Source organism: Mesoplodon mirus, assembly GCF_964341445.2.
Source record: "Mesoplodon mirus genome assembly, chromosome: 3".
NCBI lineage: Eukaryota > Metazoa > Chordata > Mammalia > Artiodactyla > Ziphiidae > Mesoplodon > Mesoplodon mirus.
Window position 1 is genome coordinate 86,650,716 of NC_138978.1, and position 16,530 is coordinate 86,667,245.

Consider the following 16,530-nt stretch of genomic DNA (forward strand, 5'->3'; position numbering starts at 1 on the left):
AGATCTCTTGAAAAGACTACAAAGTATAAAGGCACTTATACTCTCTATTATACCACTGGCGAATTACAAAATCAAAGTTGAAGTTATTTTAGACACATCATCTAGTAAAACATGTTCATATGTATTTTTATTTTTTTAAATCAGAAAGTTAATGCCTTTGTGATAAAAAATTCACTTACTTTGTTTTCATTTGTCACTTAAAGATGAACAAGATACCACTTTTTACCTACTAAACAAGCAAAGTTTTAAAAATACACCGGCAAGGACGAAAGGAATTGTAAGCCATTCTCATAAGCTGCAGGTAGGAGCACAAAGTTATAATGGCCTCCCTGTATAACAATTTGGAAATTCATATAGAAAGCCTCAAATGTGTGAGCGATATCCAACTCTTTAATCTACCAATTCTACTACTAGAAATTCATCCTAACAAAATAATTTTGGATGTGTACAATGTACTGCAAGAATGTTCGTCAAAAGCATTCTTTATAATACCAAAATCCTAGAGACAACATAAAATGATCAACAATGGAGGTGTAAATACTATGTGGTACAAATGGAACATTATGCAAAAATTTAAAGTATATTTAAGAATAATATGTAGTGGTATGAAAATGCTTGTGGATCTACAGCTAAGAGAATAAAGGGTTAATTTCTACAAAGCATGATCTTGTGTTTTTTTAAAAAGGAAAAGTCTATAAAATAGAAAAACAAGACTAGAATAGAAATACGACAAATTTTTACTGTGGAGGAAGTCCATGTATTTTTTCTTGTCCAAAACGTTAATAACAAGGAAAAACCCTAGTAATTAATTAGATTATATCCCACTCTTTGTTCACCTTGACCTCTGACTTAATGTAAGAATGAGGTATCAATTCTGTAAGTTTTACTTGTTACTGTTGGTTACACCTAAGCAATTAAAAGTATTATTCAATTATTTGTAATCAAAGTAATCAAGAAAAATAAAGGTTGTACCTATGTCTGTAATGTAGGCTGAAGAATCGAGAAATTAAAGTTACGAGCTATTGACTAAAGATCAATGACTGAACTTGACTGGCCCTCAGAATAAGAAAACAAGTTCCCATTTTTGCAATAAATTGGATAGCTACCTTCCATACCAGGGGTGAATGCTTAATTATAGTCCATGGTTTGAAATATCATTGATGCTGACTAGTTTTAGTCACATAGAGGCTTTACATCTAGTGTGATATAATAGAAAATAAATATTTGCTCCTTGTCCCTGGTTCCTGGCATACATCTCCTAAAACGCTTGCAATCTCCAGAGTGATGAGAGTGTCTTTCATATGCTAATGACATGACTGGTGGCTGGGGGCCCCCAGATAGCTTCAGAATGGGAGTGGGTCACCAGAAAGACCAAGGCATGATTAGAGGGTTGGAGTTTTTTGTCCCGCTACCCTGCCAAAATCTCCAGGGAAAGGAAAGGAGCTAGAGATTGAGTTAATCACCAATGGCCAATTACTTAATTAATTATGCCTACATAGTGAAACCTCCATAATAACCCCCTAAGGGATGGGCTTCTGGGTTGGTGAACACATTAAGGTGCTGGGTGGGTGGCGCACCCAGAGAAAGCATGGAAGCTCCATGCCACCTCCTTCCCAGCATACCTTGCCCTATGCATCTCTTCTATTTCACTGTTCCTGAGTTATGTTCTTTATAATAAACTGTTAAAGTCAAGTATTTTTCTGAGTCCTCTGAGCCGTTCTAGCAAATTATTGAACCTGAAGAGTGGGTTGTGGCAACCTTTGATTTATAGCCAGTTGATCACAAGTATGGGTGACCTGATACTTGTGAGTGGCATCTCAAGTGTGGGCAGTCTTGTGGGACTGAGCCCTTTAACCTATGGAGTCTGACGTTAACTCCAGGTAGTTAATGTCAGAATTGACTTGAACTGTTGGACACCCAACTGGTGTCTGGAGCATCAGAGAACTGGTTGTTGTTGGTGGAAAATGCTCAAGATTGAGTATTCAAAGGTTAGTCTATACAATGCAGCACTTAAATTTCAAATAAACTTGGGAAAATGGGATACTGGGATAAATTATATTATATTCGTAACTATAGTGAAACAGTAAGAGAAACATAACAAGCTGTTAAAAGTAAACGTGTTTCAGAATGAAGGTCATACACAGTCATATATAATGATGCAGATAAACTGTATTCAGTACTCCATCACGACAAATGTATCCAAAATAGGAATTGACAAAAACTACCAGAACGTAATAAAGATCATATACAAAAAGAAAAAAAAGAAAAAAGTAAATGTGTTTGAGTCATAATACCACAGGTGATTTTCCCCATTTTTTACTTTTTCATTTTCTTAATATTTCTAAAATGAGCATATATTACAATTTCTTAGTGAAGAAAAAAAATCAGAGCTATATTTTGGACCAGTATGTTTTAACTGTAGAGTCCCTGAGAGGTTATGTGTATGTCCTTAAAAAAACTCTGTCTAATTAAATTACTACTGAAAAACTATCATTCCCTCTAACCCATAACTAAGCATGTGAAATCTAAAATAGAGATATTAGCTATGCCATGGTTCTAATATATTCTAAAGAAGCATAGTGGAAAATACTACTTTTGAAGAAGTTAACTTTTTTTGTCTTGATGCTATTAAATAAATCAATGCTTTTAACAAGATTTTTTAAAAAAAGAAAAAGAAGCTCAAAAACAAAAGAGGCTCAAACATCTAGGCAATAATAAAGGAATTATAAAAGAAAATTCAGCAATACTGAATACTGAATTAGTGCATGTTTTAACATGAAACTCTATCATGTAACTTAAGACAATATTTTATAATTTTCTTCCAGTGGAAGCCAAATGAAAATATATCATTAACTTTCTAGTTGTCAAATAAAAGACAAACTTTGCTCCCTAAGAAATTTTTAAAGTTTTGTAACCCAAATATCTTTACTATCAAAAATGTTCTTTGTTTAATTTACTTTTCAGGAATCCCTCTAGCTTACTGTTTCCATTCTGAATTATTGTATTTTGATGATTTAATTCTTTTTATATCCAGAAGGAGAAATATTGTTTTAGAAATAGTTTAACATAAAAAATGTAATCTAGGTTTGCTTATGAAATCTGTGGTCAAACTACCTACTTATATTCCTACATCTTGATAGCTGGCTTAATTAAATCAAAGAACCATAAATACTAGAGTTGAAAAGGGCTCTAGTGATTGCTAGTCTTCCCACCAGGAATCTTTTTTTCCCCTTAATTTCTGAACTCTACTTGCTATGTAGCAGTATGACTTCCAATGAAAAAAATATATTCTATTTAAATATAGAATATATTCATATCAATGAAACTTATTCAGTAAGAGAATACTATTATACACAGACTTGGTATATTTTCAGTCAAAAGTTAAGAAATTTGATGTTTTAGTTAGACTCACCATTATAGAGAAGCAGTTTCTATGAGGCCTTTGGAAAAATGAGAGTAACTTACAAGTACTTTTCCCTTATCTAGTAACCCAGGGATCAGGAGACCATTGGTTGGGAATGATCCATTTCGTTCAAGTTCCTAATTTTACATATAAAGTATGTGAATAAAGTAACCTTCTAAGTATAAACAACATAAATCAAATGAAACACAACTTCAAGTGGACCATTTCCACCAGTGATAAAAATAAGAAATGTTTCACACTATAGACATTATAATTTTCTTTAACTCTTTTTTTATTTAGAGATTTTTCTGGTAAGGAGATATACCATAGGAAAGCAATTTCACTGGCAGTGAGGTATGTATATACTCTACCAAAATACTCCTTATTTTAACTGCTCTTAACTTTATTTACATACGAAGAAAAGTATCAATGCATATCCTTGTTTCAACTATAGTATTAGCCATACTACATGAAATAAAATGAAATGGTGCTTGCATACAAAAACTGTTGTTTGTAATGGAATTTAATTTCAGATTAAAAGAATTAATTTGCTTTTGGAAAGAGTTTAAAAGGAGAATCACAATTTATCATGACCAAGACATCTGCACCATATTTTCCATTCCTCACAGCACATTTATTTCAGTAATTCCATTATGTCGGTTCTTAGCATGAGCATAGTGTTACACGATTTTCGTACATATAATCACATCCAAAACAAGTTCTAAAATTTAAATTGTAAACATTCTCATCATATGTAGAAATATTTCAATTGGTGTATTAAGTTTTGCTAACTGATCAAATTTGGAGGAGAATATAAATGAGAAAGCCTATTCTAAACTGTGTAGTGAGCATTGTTTATTAATTACATTTCTACAATGTTAAATAAAGTAAGAGGCAAACCTGTCCTGTAAGCATGTCAAATTTTAGGTAAAACATTAAAAAGAAACAAATCTGTTAACAAAAGGATGTCTTGCAATAAAGAACATTAGATTTTTAAAATCTATTATGATACAAAAATGTAAAGGGTAAATAGCATCTTTGTTGACAAAGTAGGAGGTAGCATGGATGCACCACTTTATTGTCTGAGAAATGCAACTGGAGTAAAGAATATTTCCTTACCATGAATAATTTCCAGGACTATGTACATATTTCTTTTAGAAATACTTGTTTAAACAAATCTCCCTCCACTTTTTAGTATAAAAAAAACCGTTCCATGTGATTTTAAAAAAACACTTACACATCTAGATAGAATAGTACTCTGCCCTATTTGAGTGAACAGTCTCAAACTATGAAGTACATGATATTTAATGCCCTAAGTTGAGTAAATTTAGTTAGCGGTTCCTGGTATTATACAAAACACTAAATATATACAAACAAAATATAATATCTTAATTTTCAATGCAAGTCTTGTGGGGAATAAACAGAACCTTGATTCTGGTAACACTGCAGAAAACATAATTTTCCAATAAGTCTGTGTTTAAGTATCCATGTGCAACAGTTTATTAATGACTGCTTACGTGTACTGATCTATCATTGAGTGAACACAGTTAACTGACAAAACGTAGTAAACCTCAGAAACACATCTCCCATCCTATACAAAATATAGAGACTACTTACTGTTTGAAGCACTCAATTTGCTCTGATGTCACTGTCATTCACTTTTCCCCATTTGCCTGCTTTAGTATTTATAAACGGATAATTTAATGTGGCTTTAAAAAAAAGACAAAGAATTTCAAATTTACATCCAATTCAAATTTGCTATTTAAAAGGTTTTCTTGTTCTATGAAGCTGCTTCTGCCATTAGTAGAGAAAATGAAGTTTCTGTAATGGAGGCAGGCTTTTTGAGTAGTGACGTGACTTCCACCATGCCAGCTCCAGTCCGTGGAAGATTAGCGTTTACAATGTGTCGTTGTAAGTGCTTAATCCAGTCTTCCTGAACAGACAATGGTCCACGAAAGACTAGGCCACAAAACCTAGAGAAGAAGTTGATAACAGTTCTCTTAACATGACCAATTCCCTTTATGTAAAGCCAATTCCCATAAAATCCATAAACACAGGAGCAAACTTTACTCTGTATTGGAGATAGTACTTGACAATAGTTTCTAAACACCTATAAAGTCAAAATGATTTAATACAATATCAAAACTGCCAATTCATAATAACTCCACTAATATTTGTAGAGATGGGAACATTACTATTAGGTTAAAATTAATTAAAAGGTCTTAACATCTACACATCTTAATATATTTAAAACAACTCGTAATTCCAAAATGCACTATTCTTTTCAAAAGACCACTCTCCAATTCAGAATTCCTTAAACTGCATGAAGATGAGTATGGAAGGTGTGAATGAGTTTGTATAGCTACACTTAGAAGTATGAGGGGAGAGAAAATATATTCCCAATAAGCAGGAACTCAAGACAATTTAAAAAATATCAAATTAAACCAAACAAAGCACACAAATAAAACACAACAAAAACAAAAGACACTTTTACAAATCACAGTATCTTAGCTAATGTAAAAACCTTGATTCATTAGTTGTTGAAGTATAGCATATTATGAGCCATATAAGATTTTAAGTCTGTCTCCAAAAGTTCATTTGTAACTTGATTTTTGAGAATGCACCTTCTGCCACAAACTAAAAATCCAGAATAAAAGAGCTAATATGTCTCAAAGCAAAATCTGAAGAAACTGAGCAGATTTGGCAATATAGGCATATACCTGCATCGGAGAATGTAAACCTCGTCAGCACCATGAGGTAATGTTAGCATTTTCTTCTTGCTTCCGGATCTTGACCTTGATTTCTTTTGCTTACAATCTAAAGCTAAAAAAGGGAAGAAAAAGACTTAACATTTCTCATATATTCCAAGTATGTATACATACTATACTTCTAGGGAGGTCAGACCATCTAAATCAAGTTAGAAAAAGTCTGTATTCATTTGTATTCCCTAAAGCATGCACTAACTTGCAGCTGGTTCTCTAACAGCAGTAATATTATTAGCATACACTCTTCCTGTACTCCTTTTTCAAATAATGCTTTACCATATCAAACTAGAACTGAGAAAATGTAACTAAAATAACTTGAAATGACTAAAGTGGTCAATTATTACAGCAATGTAATCTTTTCTCTTATGATCATATATATACATTAACATCTGGTTAAATCTTATTTCCAGAAAAACTATAACCTTTTATGTGAGATCATTAAGTTTGCATTTGATTACTTCTCCATTAATCAGATCTCACATGCTTTGAAAACAGTAAAAAGTTCAATGAAAAATCAATTTTATATACCAATTCACTTTGAATTTTATAATAATAAATAGCTCTTAAAATTATACGCTAGCCCTATATCTGGAAGGGCAAACAATGCTCAACTTTCATTTTTAAACTCAATCTGTGTTGCATAGACAAGCACATGTTTTATTTTGCTAGAAAACAAATACAGATCCAGATTACCTCACATAAGTTCATAAATGGACCAGAAGTTAAATGCTATTTGTTACGTTTTTTTCTTTTTATATTTTCTCCTATAGCTTATTTTAAAAATGTGATTAAAAAGGGGAAAAAAAGATTTTTATGTTAAAGTGGATCAAAATTCTAGTGCTAACTGTTCTTGAAATTTTTCTGTTACTTGACTTTTCCTTCAATCATTTATTACAAAAAAATCTAATTTAATAAAGAAAAAAGGTATTTTTTATAGGTAGGAATAGACAGGACATAACATTTTATTCTTTGAATAAAACTACGCCATTCCTTTAGACAAAGGGATGATAGTATTCCAGGGTGCTGCTGGTCAATTAGCAGGAAGAGATGGTAAGAATTTATCTCTAGGGATCCAAGGGGGAGGGAAACAAATGTAACAGAAGAGTTGTCCAAATGGCTTTTCTTCTGTTAACCTGTCACATGAAATCCCCTGGAAAAATTCTAGGTAAGAGAGAATAGGAACTAGCTATTCAATGATTGTGTGAAATGAATTGTTCGAAGTCTGGGCTCCAAAAGAATAGATGCTACTATTATAAAACCAATAAACAGTTTCTTACAGTAGTCAAGTGGCAATGCTAACAGAAATGTCATATAGAAAATTAAAAACCATGAGAAGCCTAAATCTCATTCAAGCCACTGTTTTTCGCTTCCTGTCACCTGCTTCTTTAAAAGTAAAATCTAGGTCTTACAGTCTTTCTCTGTGTATCCTCAGAAGAAGAATCTAATAAGTAAAGAACTATATAGGAAGTCAAGTTAAGTTTTAAAGAATGGCTACTTCAAAGTTAAACAACCAAAATCTGAACAGAAAAATCTTACAAGGTTCTCATTAGTTAGCTCATTCAAGAGTCTGGCACATAGTAGGAACTCAACAAATACTTCTGGAGTGAAAAATAAAGAAAAACCTAGCAATTTAACCTTTGACATTTAAACAGCATATGAACAGAAATCTGTTCTACCCCTATGTAATATACACTATAGTTCCTGTAGAACACTTCTGTATCATTTGTTTAAATGAATATGTTGCTAGCAGTCACACTTAAATTCTTCACTGGCCAGTCTAGCTTCTATGTAGAAACTAGGTTCTTCATAACCGGTAAGAAGAATGAGGTAACACATACTCTGTAGTCAGCACTTTCTTTTTCCTAGTTGCTTTGGTGAGCAATTTGAATTCAGGTGAATTTTAAAGAAATTCATACACTAGAAGTAAAGAGTTTAAGGAACTCAAAGGGCTAAGTGCTACTAGATGGCAGCTACTCTTTCCCTATCTATAAGGTAAACTACACACAATCCCTGTCTCTGTTACGTGGAACAGAGCAAGCATTTGGTATATCATGAGATTACAGATAGAATCTTACTTTGATGAGTTTGCTGGTTGTCAAAATTGCCACACTGTATTCAAATTTCCTTTTAAAATGTAAATAAATTACTGTAGAATACAAATAAAATACATTTTAACAATCCGTTAAATATTTGTTCACAGAATGCTAATGTTAGGTGTGTAAAGCAAATTGAGGGAGAAGGACAGAGGGTGATGGGGAAGTACGCAAAAGAAAGTTTTATCAGTTACAAAGCATTTAAGTTACATTTAGATGCTGTGATACTTTAAAAAAATGGAACTGGAAATGTTTACTCAGAGGTTATAGAAATGTTTTTGACTTTAATAGACGGAAAAAATTTTTTTCTGACTTTTGATGCTATATGAACTCTAGAAACTCTGAAGTTTATGGCTGTTTTTATGAATGATCAGAACTAAATTTTAAGTGAGAATACCATAGTTTTTGTAGTAATTAGTATTTGAAGGTATTATGACTTTGGAAAGTAGGACAACTCTGTCAGCATATGATTGAGAATCTCCAGTATCCAGAGTTCCACATAAGTTTAAGGAATCACATGAACTGGGAATCCTTGGAAACTTGTCCATAAAGTTAAGGTATTAAAAACCAGGGACCTCTGGTAATTACACATAAGTATCTCCATGTCTTTTTTTTTTTTTTTTTTTTTTTTTTTTTTTTTTTTTTTTGCTGTACGCGGGCCTCTCACTGCTGTGGCCTCTCCCGTTGCGGACCACAGGCTCCGGACACACAGGCTCCGCGGCCATGGCTCGCGGGCCCAGCCGCTCCGCGGCATGTGGGATCTTCCGGGATCGGGGCACGAACCCGTGTCCCCTGCATCGGCAGGCGGACTCTCAACCACTGCGCCACCAGGGAAGCCCTCCATGTCTTAATATCTCCATCATCACTTTAAAATTTCTCACCCCCTGAAATGTCATTTATTTTAGGAAGTAAAATATGAATACATTTGACAGGAATAATTTTTTCTAATATCAACATCCAACCATCACCCCTACAATACTGCCCAAAATTTTAGAAAAATCGGTATATATATATAAAAAAAGAATATTCCAAAATGTTCCACTAAATGAAAAAGATGATGTACAAACATGTCTATTATACAAATGTTCTCATTTAACAGATTTTATTGTCTCTAGAGGGAAAAGCAGTTTTATTCTGGACTGTACCAGGAATTGTTAGAACATTAAAAACAACGTCACTAACACAGTCAGTTTTAGTATAATGCGGCTCATCAATATTTCTGACAAATAGCCTAAGGTTTATTGAAGTTGTTTATATGAATAATCTGTCAAATAGATAACTTTATACAAAGCCTTTCTTTACAATAGAATTTTATTTGCACTTACTTGGTACTGTCAAAAATCAAAACACACACATACCGTTTTTCTGTTCCGAAGTATTTTAAATCTAACATTGTTTCTATACTTGAAATTTACAAAAAATACGAGATTAGTTTTAGAAATTCTTAATTTTCTTTTCCTTGAGTATAAATACTTCTTTAGAAATGAATAAACCCAGTTACTCAAATCTTCCTATTTAGGGTGGCAGGAAATGTTTAAAGAGATCAATTTTAACCAGAAGACTATAAAAAAAAAAAACCTTTGAAGTGATCTGATTTATAAAAGATCTACATTGCTACTGGCAGCAATATTTTACTTGTAAGAAGAATGAATTGAGCTGAGCTATAAGGTCATATAAAATTTTTTTCAGAATACACCTTTCAGTAAAACAGCTGTTTTGATCAAATAGGAATGAGACAGAAATACAGCAGACTTATGAGCCCTCAAAAAGAACATCATACTGCTATGCTACAAAATACAACAACAACAAAACAACAATTGTGCCTAAAGAACTAAACTGGATCAGCAAAAAGCAAATCAATAAATAATACAACAGATACAAATTCAAATCTGTTTTCTGAGACATTAGTTTTATACACAGAAGAAAAGTAATTTACTTTGGGCTCTAACATAAGTCCTTTTGCCACTTCCACCTTTCTGCCCATTATATACAATAACTGCTTCAATGAATTTCATTTTCTTTTTAATTCAGTACACAAATGACCTCAAAGAATGGAGATTTATTTCTTAAAAACATCTGAAGCCTCTATGGTAAAAGAACTAACATCATAACTAAATTAACATTCACCACCAAAATATTGTTATTTGCAATCACCCTTCCCTGCCCATTTAGTCAAAAGCCCTATTTCATCTGTTTTGTTCCTAACTGGTTGTTGGCATATTTGGACACATAAAGCAGTTTAAGTAGTTTATTGTTATGAAAGCAATGTTCCCCTTCCAATCAGAATTAAACATATAGATACACAATTAGCAACCTCAGAAGCATATTTTCACCATCATTTTCCCCTGATATTTTCACTCTAAAATTGGATTTTTTTTTAGTACCCTAAGTTACTTTCATTATTTTTGGAGTTTCCATTCTCAATAACTAAAAACAGTAACTAACCTAGAATCACAGGGCAATTATGGCAAAGTTAATAAGGTACAGCATGATTTAACATTCTACCTGGAAGAGGATGAAGTGAAAAATATTTGAAAAGCAGATTTCCTTTGCTGTAAGTATTAAGTTGATGGCTTAATATTAGTCTAGGGGAATCAGGTAGCTTGAGTTTGCCCTACAAAGTAGGAGGTTGTATTAAGGGTAGCAACAGCTTTATATGCTTGGTTCAAAGAAAGTTATCTACTTGGGACAAGAAAAAGTACATATCGATACATTCAATGTCTAGAAGCCTCTGCTATTTCAAAGTAGAGGGAATGATTAGTAAAATGATACTTTGAGCATTATCAATGTGAAGGGAAAAGCTAAACATAAATATGAAACTTTATCACACATTTTTATAAACAGAAATTGGAGGCATACTAGTTTTTTTAGGTTGCAAAAAGCTAAAAACTAACAATCCCCCAGGTACAAGCTGTTTATTGTTCAATTAAGAGTTAACAGGTACCTGTGGTAACAGGTAAGAAAAAAAAAACTTAAAATTTCTCCTTAAGGTAGGTTGGATTTGCATGCTCTTTTACTAAACACAATAGGCATTTAATATCAACCACTTTTCTAAGACAAAGACATATCTAAAATTGGAATAAACATTAAAATACATAATGGCAAATCTGCTCTAAATCACATTTGTTTAGAATCACCTGAATATAAGCACACTCCCTGCCTTCTAAAAGTGTCAGTATTTCCAAATTACCACTTCATATTTATTAGAAGTAACTAAATGATTGTTCCTATTCAAAATTAGTTAAGTAAGGAAATGACCTTACCTAAAAATGTGTTAACTTATCTTTAATATAATCATGTTCAACTTAAGTTAGATAGAGTTCATAATAATCATAAGAGTAAATCTAAATATCACAAATCTATAATCCCAATAGATCTGATTTGGCTTTTTATAATTCTAAAGTATTTTTTTACATTCCAGCCAAAATCTGAACTATTAACAAACACGGTGTTGACTAGGTAATTTCTGGTTTAGCTAACTTCCAGCTAAGGCCACAATTAAATATATACTTTAAACATTGGACAGCAAGAATTAACCTTATTCCTCAAACTCCAGACACAACAAAAAACCAGTAAATCCTACTTTTCCACTTCTTACTTAAGTGAGGGACCACCAGTCTCCAGCAAGCCATCCCCTTGCCCTAACCTCCAAAAGAGAAAATCTGTGTATTATTTTATTATTTCCATAAAGTCACTTGAAGTAGATCTGCCTTCAGTTTAGGTCTCGCCAGGAACATACTTTTTTTATTGTAAAATCTACTAAATTTTAATCCAGATTATAAACAGCATTCAAGAGATTCATGTCAGAACATAAAACATAACAAACACAACACTACAACTAAGGATGTAAAGATATTAGACAAGTTAAAAAAATTCAAACATAAATATCCAGATTAAGTCAATTGTTAAAAAAACAAAACAAAACTTGAAAATTGGTAAGTAACAGAACCAATAGGAACGCAGGGGACTAGTTAAGACTTTTATGAAAAACAAAATATTGGTCAAAAAAGATTATCAAATAGAATTCCTAAGTTGTATAACCGATGACCAGCAAAAGCAGGCATCATAAAATGTAAATATTTTATGCTACAATAGTACAAAACCCTTAGGCTCCATTCTCCCCAAAACAAACTTACTGACTGAGTAAGTGTGATTGTTTGCTTTGTTAACAGTAGATACCTAGATGATGTTGTGTTGCTAGATAAATGACAGCCAGAGAAGTAATGAAGCCCACCGTTCTCTTACCAAACACCCCGGTAGCAGACTCATTAACTCTACTGGTATAACCATCTTCCCAATAACAAGGTTTAAAACTTTGACCCATCTCCATCTCTTTCCTCTTATTCTTGTTCAGGACTTTGGTTCAGGACTCCTAAAATGACCTCATCTACAATTTCTCCACTTCCCCACCAACTCCTTTAACTTTTATTTAAAAAACAGTTTTAAAAGCTTCACACAAATTCTTTAAAAAAAAAAATCTTTACTGGCTCCTCCCTACAAAATTAATTCCAGCATCATGGGTTAGCATTCTAGCATTCTATGTCCTTTACCTGTCCAACTCTATTCCCTTATCTCCTACTTCCTAGTGTTTTCAATAAACTTTCCACACAGTCCCAAGTTGCTCCTTCCCAGGCATGCTCCTTCCCCACCCCGACCCCCATTTCCATTTCAAGGTCCAAATCAGATTCTACTTCCAAAAACCTTGCTGGGCCCTGGTCTAGCTGAAAATACCTTCCTCTTCATACGAACTTCCACAGTATTTCATGCACACTTATAATTTGGCACTTAAAATTTGTTTTGTATTAGTTATGCATATACGTGCTTCTACCATATTGTAAGTTCCAATTTATCTCTGTAATACTTAGCATAATACATAAACCACCAAGAAGCTGAAAAAAATGCTTGTTGAATTAGTGAATGAATCAGCCAATCGCTTTTCAGTATTGTGGGCAAATAGCCCAATTTTTGCTGGCATAATACAACAATTAGCATCCGTAAGCGTGACTCTAAATACTCAAATAATTAAATTATATTCAGTCTACTGTTTCGCAAGGCAAAAACAAGAATAACGTTTTAGAAACACTACCATAAAAATGGTTGGGATGAAATCAACTTTGACACTAGTCTTCCATTACCCAGAAAATTTACTCGACTTGAACCATTCACTACCTTGCTAAATAAATCACACATTACTGGGCAGATAAATACACACAGATATACACTCTTAATGAAGAATAGTACCACATCAGTAAAAAAAAAAAAAAAAAAAAAAAAGAATAGTACCACAGGATAAGTTATAGCCAAGAAACTACAGAAACCCATCTTTCAGTGTTATGAGAAATAGTTTTTTCAAATACAAATCTGAACACGTCATTTCCTTATTTTAAAAAATTCTTCGATGACTTCTTAAATTTTTTAGCAAGCACTCAAAGCATCAACCCCACCTTTCCGGCGTTATCATCTTCCCAAACACCTACAACTGATTCTCCCAACACCTTTTGAACTCCAAATTCCATCCCTTTATCCCACACTATGTTGTTCTCTCTACCTGGAATGTCCTACTTCATCTCTTCTTCTGTTTAAAACTACTCAACCTTCACGTTCAGGGTCTAGCTGAAACCTTACAAAGCTTTCTGCAACAGTACATTTGTCCTTGTCCTAACAGATCACCATCATTAAGTTTACGCAGCTGGAGTGCAGGGTCTTTATAGCCTCAGAGCTAGCACAGTCCTGGTACAACAATAAACAGCTAAAACTTTTGTTGAATGAATGGAAATTTTATTTGACTACTGTTTTTATTTTTCCCTCCCACTTTAAACATTGTAAGAAACATATCAGCATGAGCTATCTTTTCTTCCTTTTTCTTTCTTTTTGAGGCTCTACTTAACAAGGAGACAAAACAGTAAAAAACAGCAGGAAAAAACAAACCCAACTTAATTCCCAGCTCCCCTTGAAAGGAGGCCTAGACTAAACAAACAACTTGAACTTCTAGAGCACATACAGTCAATATATTATTAATGTGTATAGTATCTTGCATAGTTCTCTAACTTTGATAGTTTTGTATGTATTGCCAATAATGCTTTCCTAAGTTCTTTAATACAGGGTCATATCTCATTATGTATCCCTCATACAGCCTAGTCTGGAGGAATTATCCAGGTATTTGGTTTAATTAGAAGCTGCTTTGCTCCTTTAGAGTTTAATCATAATAAGATCGAAATTTTCTTATACTCTTTCAGGTTGAATGAATCACTATAAAAGGATGTGGTTTCTTGAAGATGCAATATTATAATATTTTAAAAGATACCACAGAAGACACTCATGAAAGGACAAGTAATATACCTTGAAAAGCTTTTACAATACTATTTTTTTCTTTCTCTCACAGCAGAAATAATTCCTACGGCACTTTCTACAATAAAAGAATTATTTTTGTAGTGGCTTTTATATACCCACTCAGCACCTGGCACTGTGTTATATGTTCATTAGCACTTGTTGTTGCAGGCCCCTATGGCCAATTATACCATTAAAGCTGAAAACAGGCAAAAGATCCCATTAAGTAACACATAATCTACTATTCTGCTTAAAAGTGGATGGTATGAAAAATAAAACAATGACTTCACTAAAAAAGAATGTAGATATATTGCATTAGTGTTACTGACTGAAAGGATCTAGTATCAATTTCTTTAAGTTATTTTTCTCTCATTGGAAAAGTCATTCTTTAATTATAATGATGAGTCTGTTGTTGTAGAACAGCAACCATCATGCTTTACTTCCAAAATATTATCATGGAAGTATTCTGAAGATAATTAAATGAACCCCCCCCCACATATTTGCATATGTAAAAATATATTTCCTGCATTAATTTTAAGTAGCTAGAAATTTCCAATTTACTTTAAATACCAAAGGTGAGCAGTTGATTGAAAAATATGATCTATAGTTAAACATTTGAATATAATGAGTAAAGAAAATTCACTTGCTGCCACAGAAAGAGTGTTATGATTTCTAAACTATTACTATTGTTGATTCTAGTCAGTATCAGCTTCTAAAAGAGACACTTAAGGGGAGTGTTTTCAATCTGTGGGCAGTGACTTCTTAGTGGGTAGTAAATCAATTTACTGGGTCATGACCACTATTATTTTTAATGAAAAATAATAAAATAGAAAATATCAGAGTGCATCATACTCAATTCAGGTGAGTGAATGAGTGAACAAGTGAGTTTGTATATGTATGAATGTGAGTTTGTATACAAGTTCAAGATGTAAAATGGAATTCCAGTAAAAACGCTGAATACCACTGTTATCTTTTTTTCTTTTTAGGAGATGACAGATTGCTATGTTACCACAGAAAAGCACTGTGCAAACATGCATTCAACTTACTGATATATTTACTTTCACAGCATTCTCTCTACTTGGACTTCAATTATTTCCCTTTCTTTACCTGTTAAAAATTCACTGTTACTCTGACCGCAAAATATTTTTGTTGTTCCTGATTGCAGATTAAGTTGATAGAATACACTTTGCCTTGAATAATTTTAAATATTTAAAAATTTTAATAACCAGGGTGACCCTAAAATTTATTGTGCAATCCAGGACAATCGTGAGAGTGAAGGAGGCACTATACTCCGTCACTCTATTAATAACTTAGTAAATATATTGTGTTCTTAATACTGCCAGTATGAAAAAGATATCATTTAATTAAAATATTATTAAACACAAAAAAGCCAGCAGTTAAAATAAAAGTCCAAAAGCATTTAATATAAATTGTATGAAATTTCTAATTTTTAATGAAAATTAATAATGTTCTTATTAGACTGTATAAAAAATCAACCAGGAAAAAGAAATCTGTGTGGGCATGTAAAACAATCTGAAGAGAACAAAACCTGAAAAAGAAGTCTTCCAATAGTGCAGTCTATATTAACTGGAATAAATTCTTGAATAAGAAGTATGTCTTGAATTTGCAATGTAGGATATAAAGTAAACCCTTTAGAACTAGTCTCTTTAGATAAAAATCCACTAAAGAAAAAACCTCAGTAAAACAGCTTCATAAATGATTATCCACAACTGAAGGCACATGGAAATTATTAAACAATTCATTTGAACCTGCCCAAAGAATGAAAACTAGGTCAGCGTTGGGCAAAATTTATACCTGTGAAGCTTATTCTTTCTTGACAATTGAACTCTGTTCCAAGTATGGCTACCTCTTCCATGTCTTTAATTCCAAAACTTTCCTACTTTCTTCATTATTTCCTTTTAGTTAAGTTAGGATTTATATC

At 32.6% G+C, this 16,530-nt stretch overlaps 1 protein-coding gene across 16 annotated transcripts in view; it reads right to left on the reverse strand.

Moving 5' to 3' along the window:
- Nucleotides 1-3,407: 3,407 nt before the first annotated feature.
- Nucleotides 3,408-16,530, reverse strand: part of ZNF644 (zinc finger protein 644) — a 116,422-nt gene continuing 103,299 nt past the window's right edge. For 11 of the 16 annotated variants that reach the window (XM_082614915.1, XM_082614913.1, XM_082614923.1 and 8 more), the window contains 2 exons: nt 6,124-6,226; nt 3,411-5,376 (listed from right to left, as the gene is read on the reverse strand). In XM_082614915.1, the coding sequence (XP_082471041.1) occupies nt 5,184-5,376; nt 6,124-6,226 (296 nt within the window). In that variant the 3' untranslated portion in view covers nt 3,411-5,183. Of the gene's footprint in view, nt 5,377-6,123; nt 6,227-16,530 lie in introns of all 16 variants that reach the window. The other 5 variants (XM_082614916.1, XM_082614917.1, XM_082614919.1 and 2 more) reach the window with 2 other exon arrangements.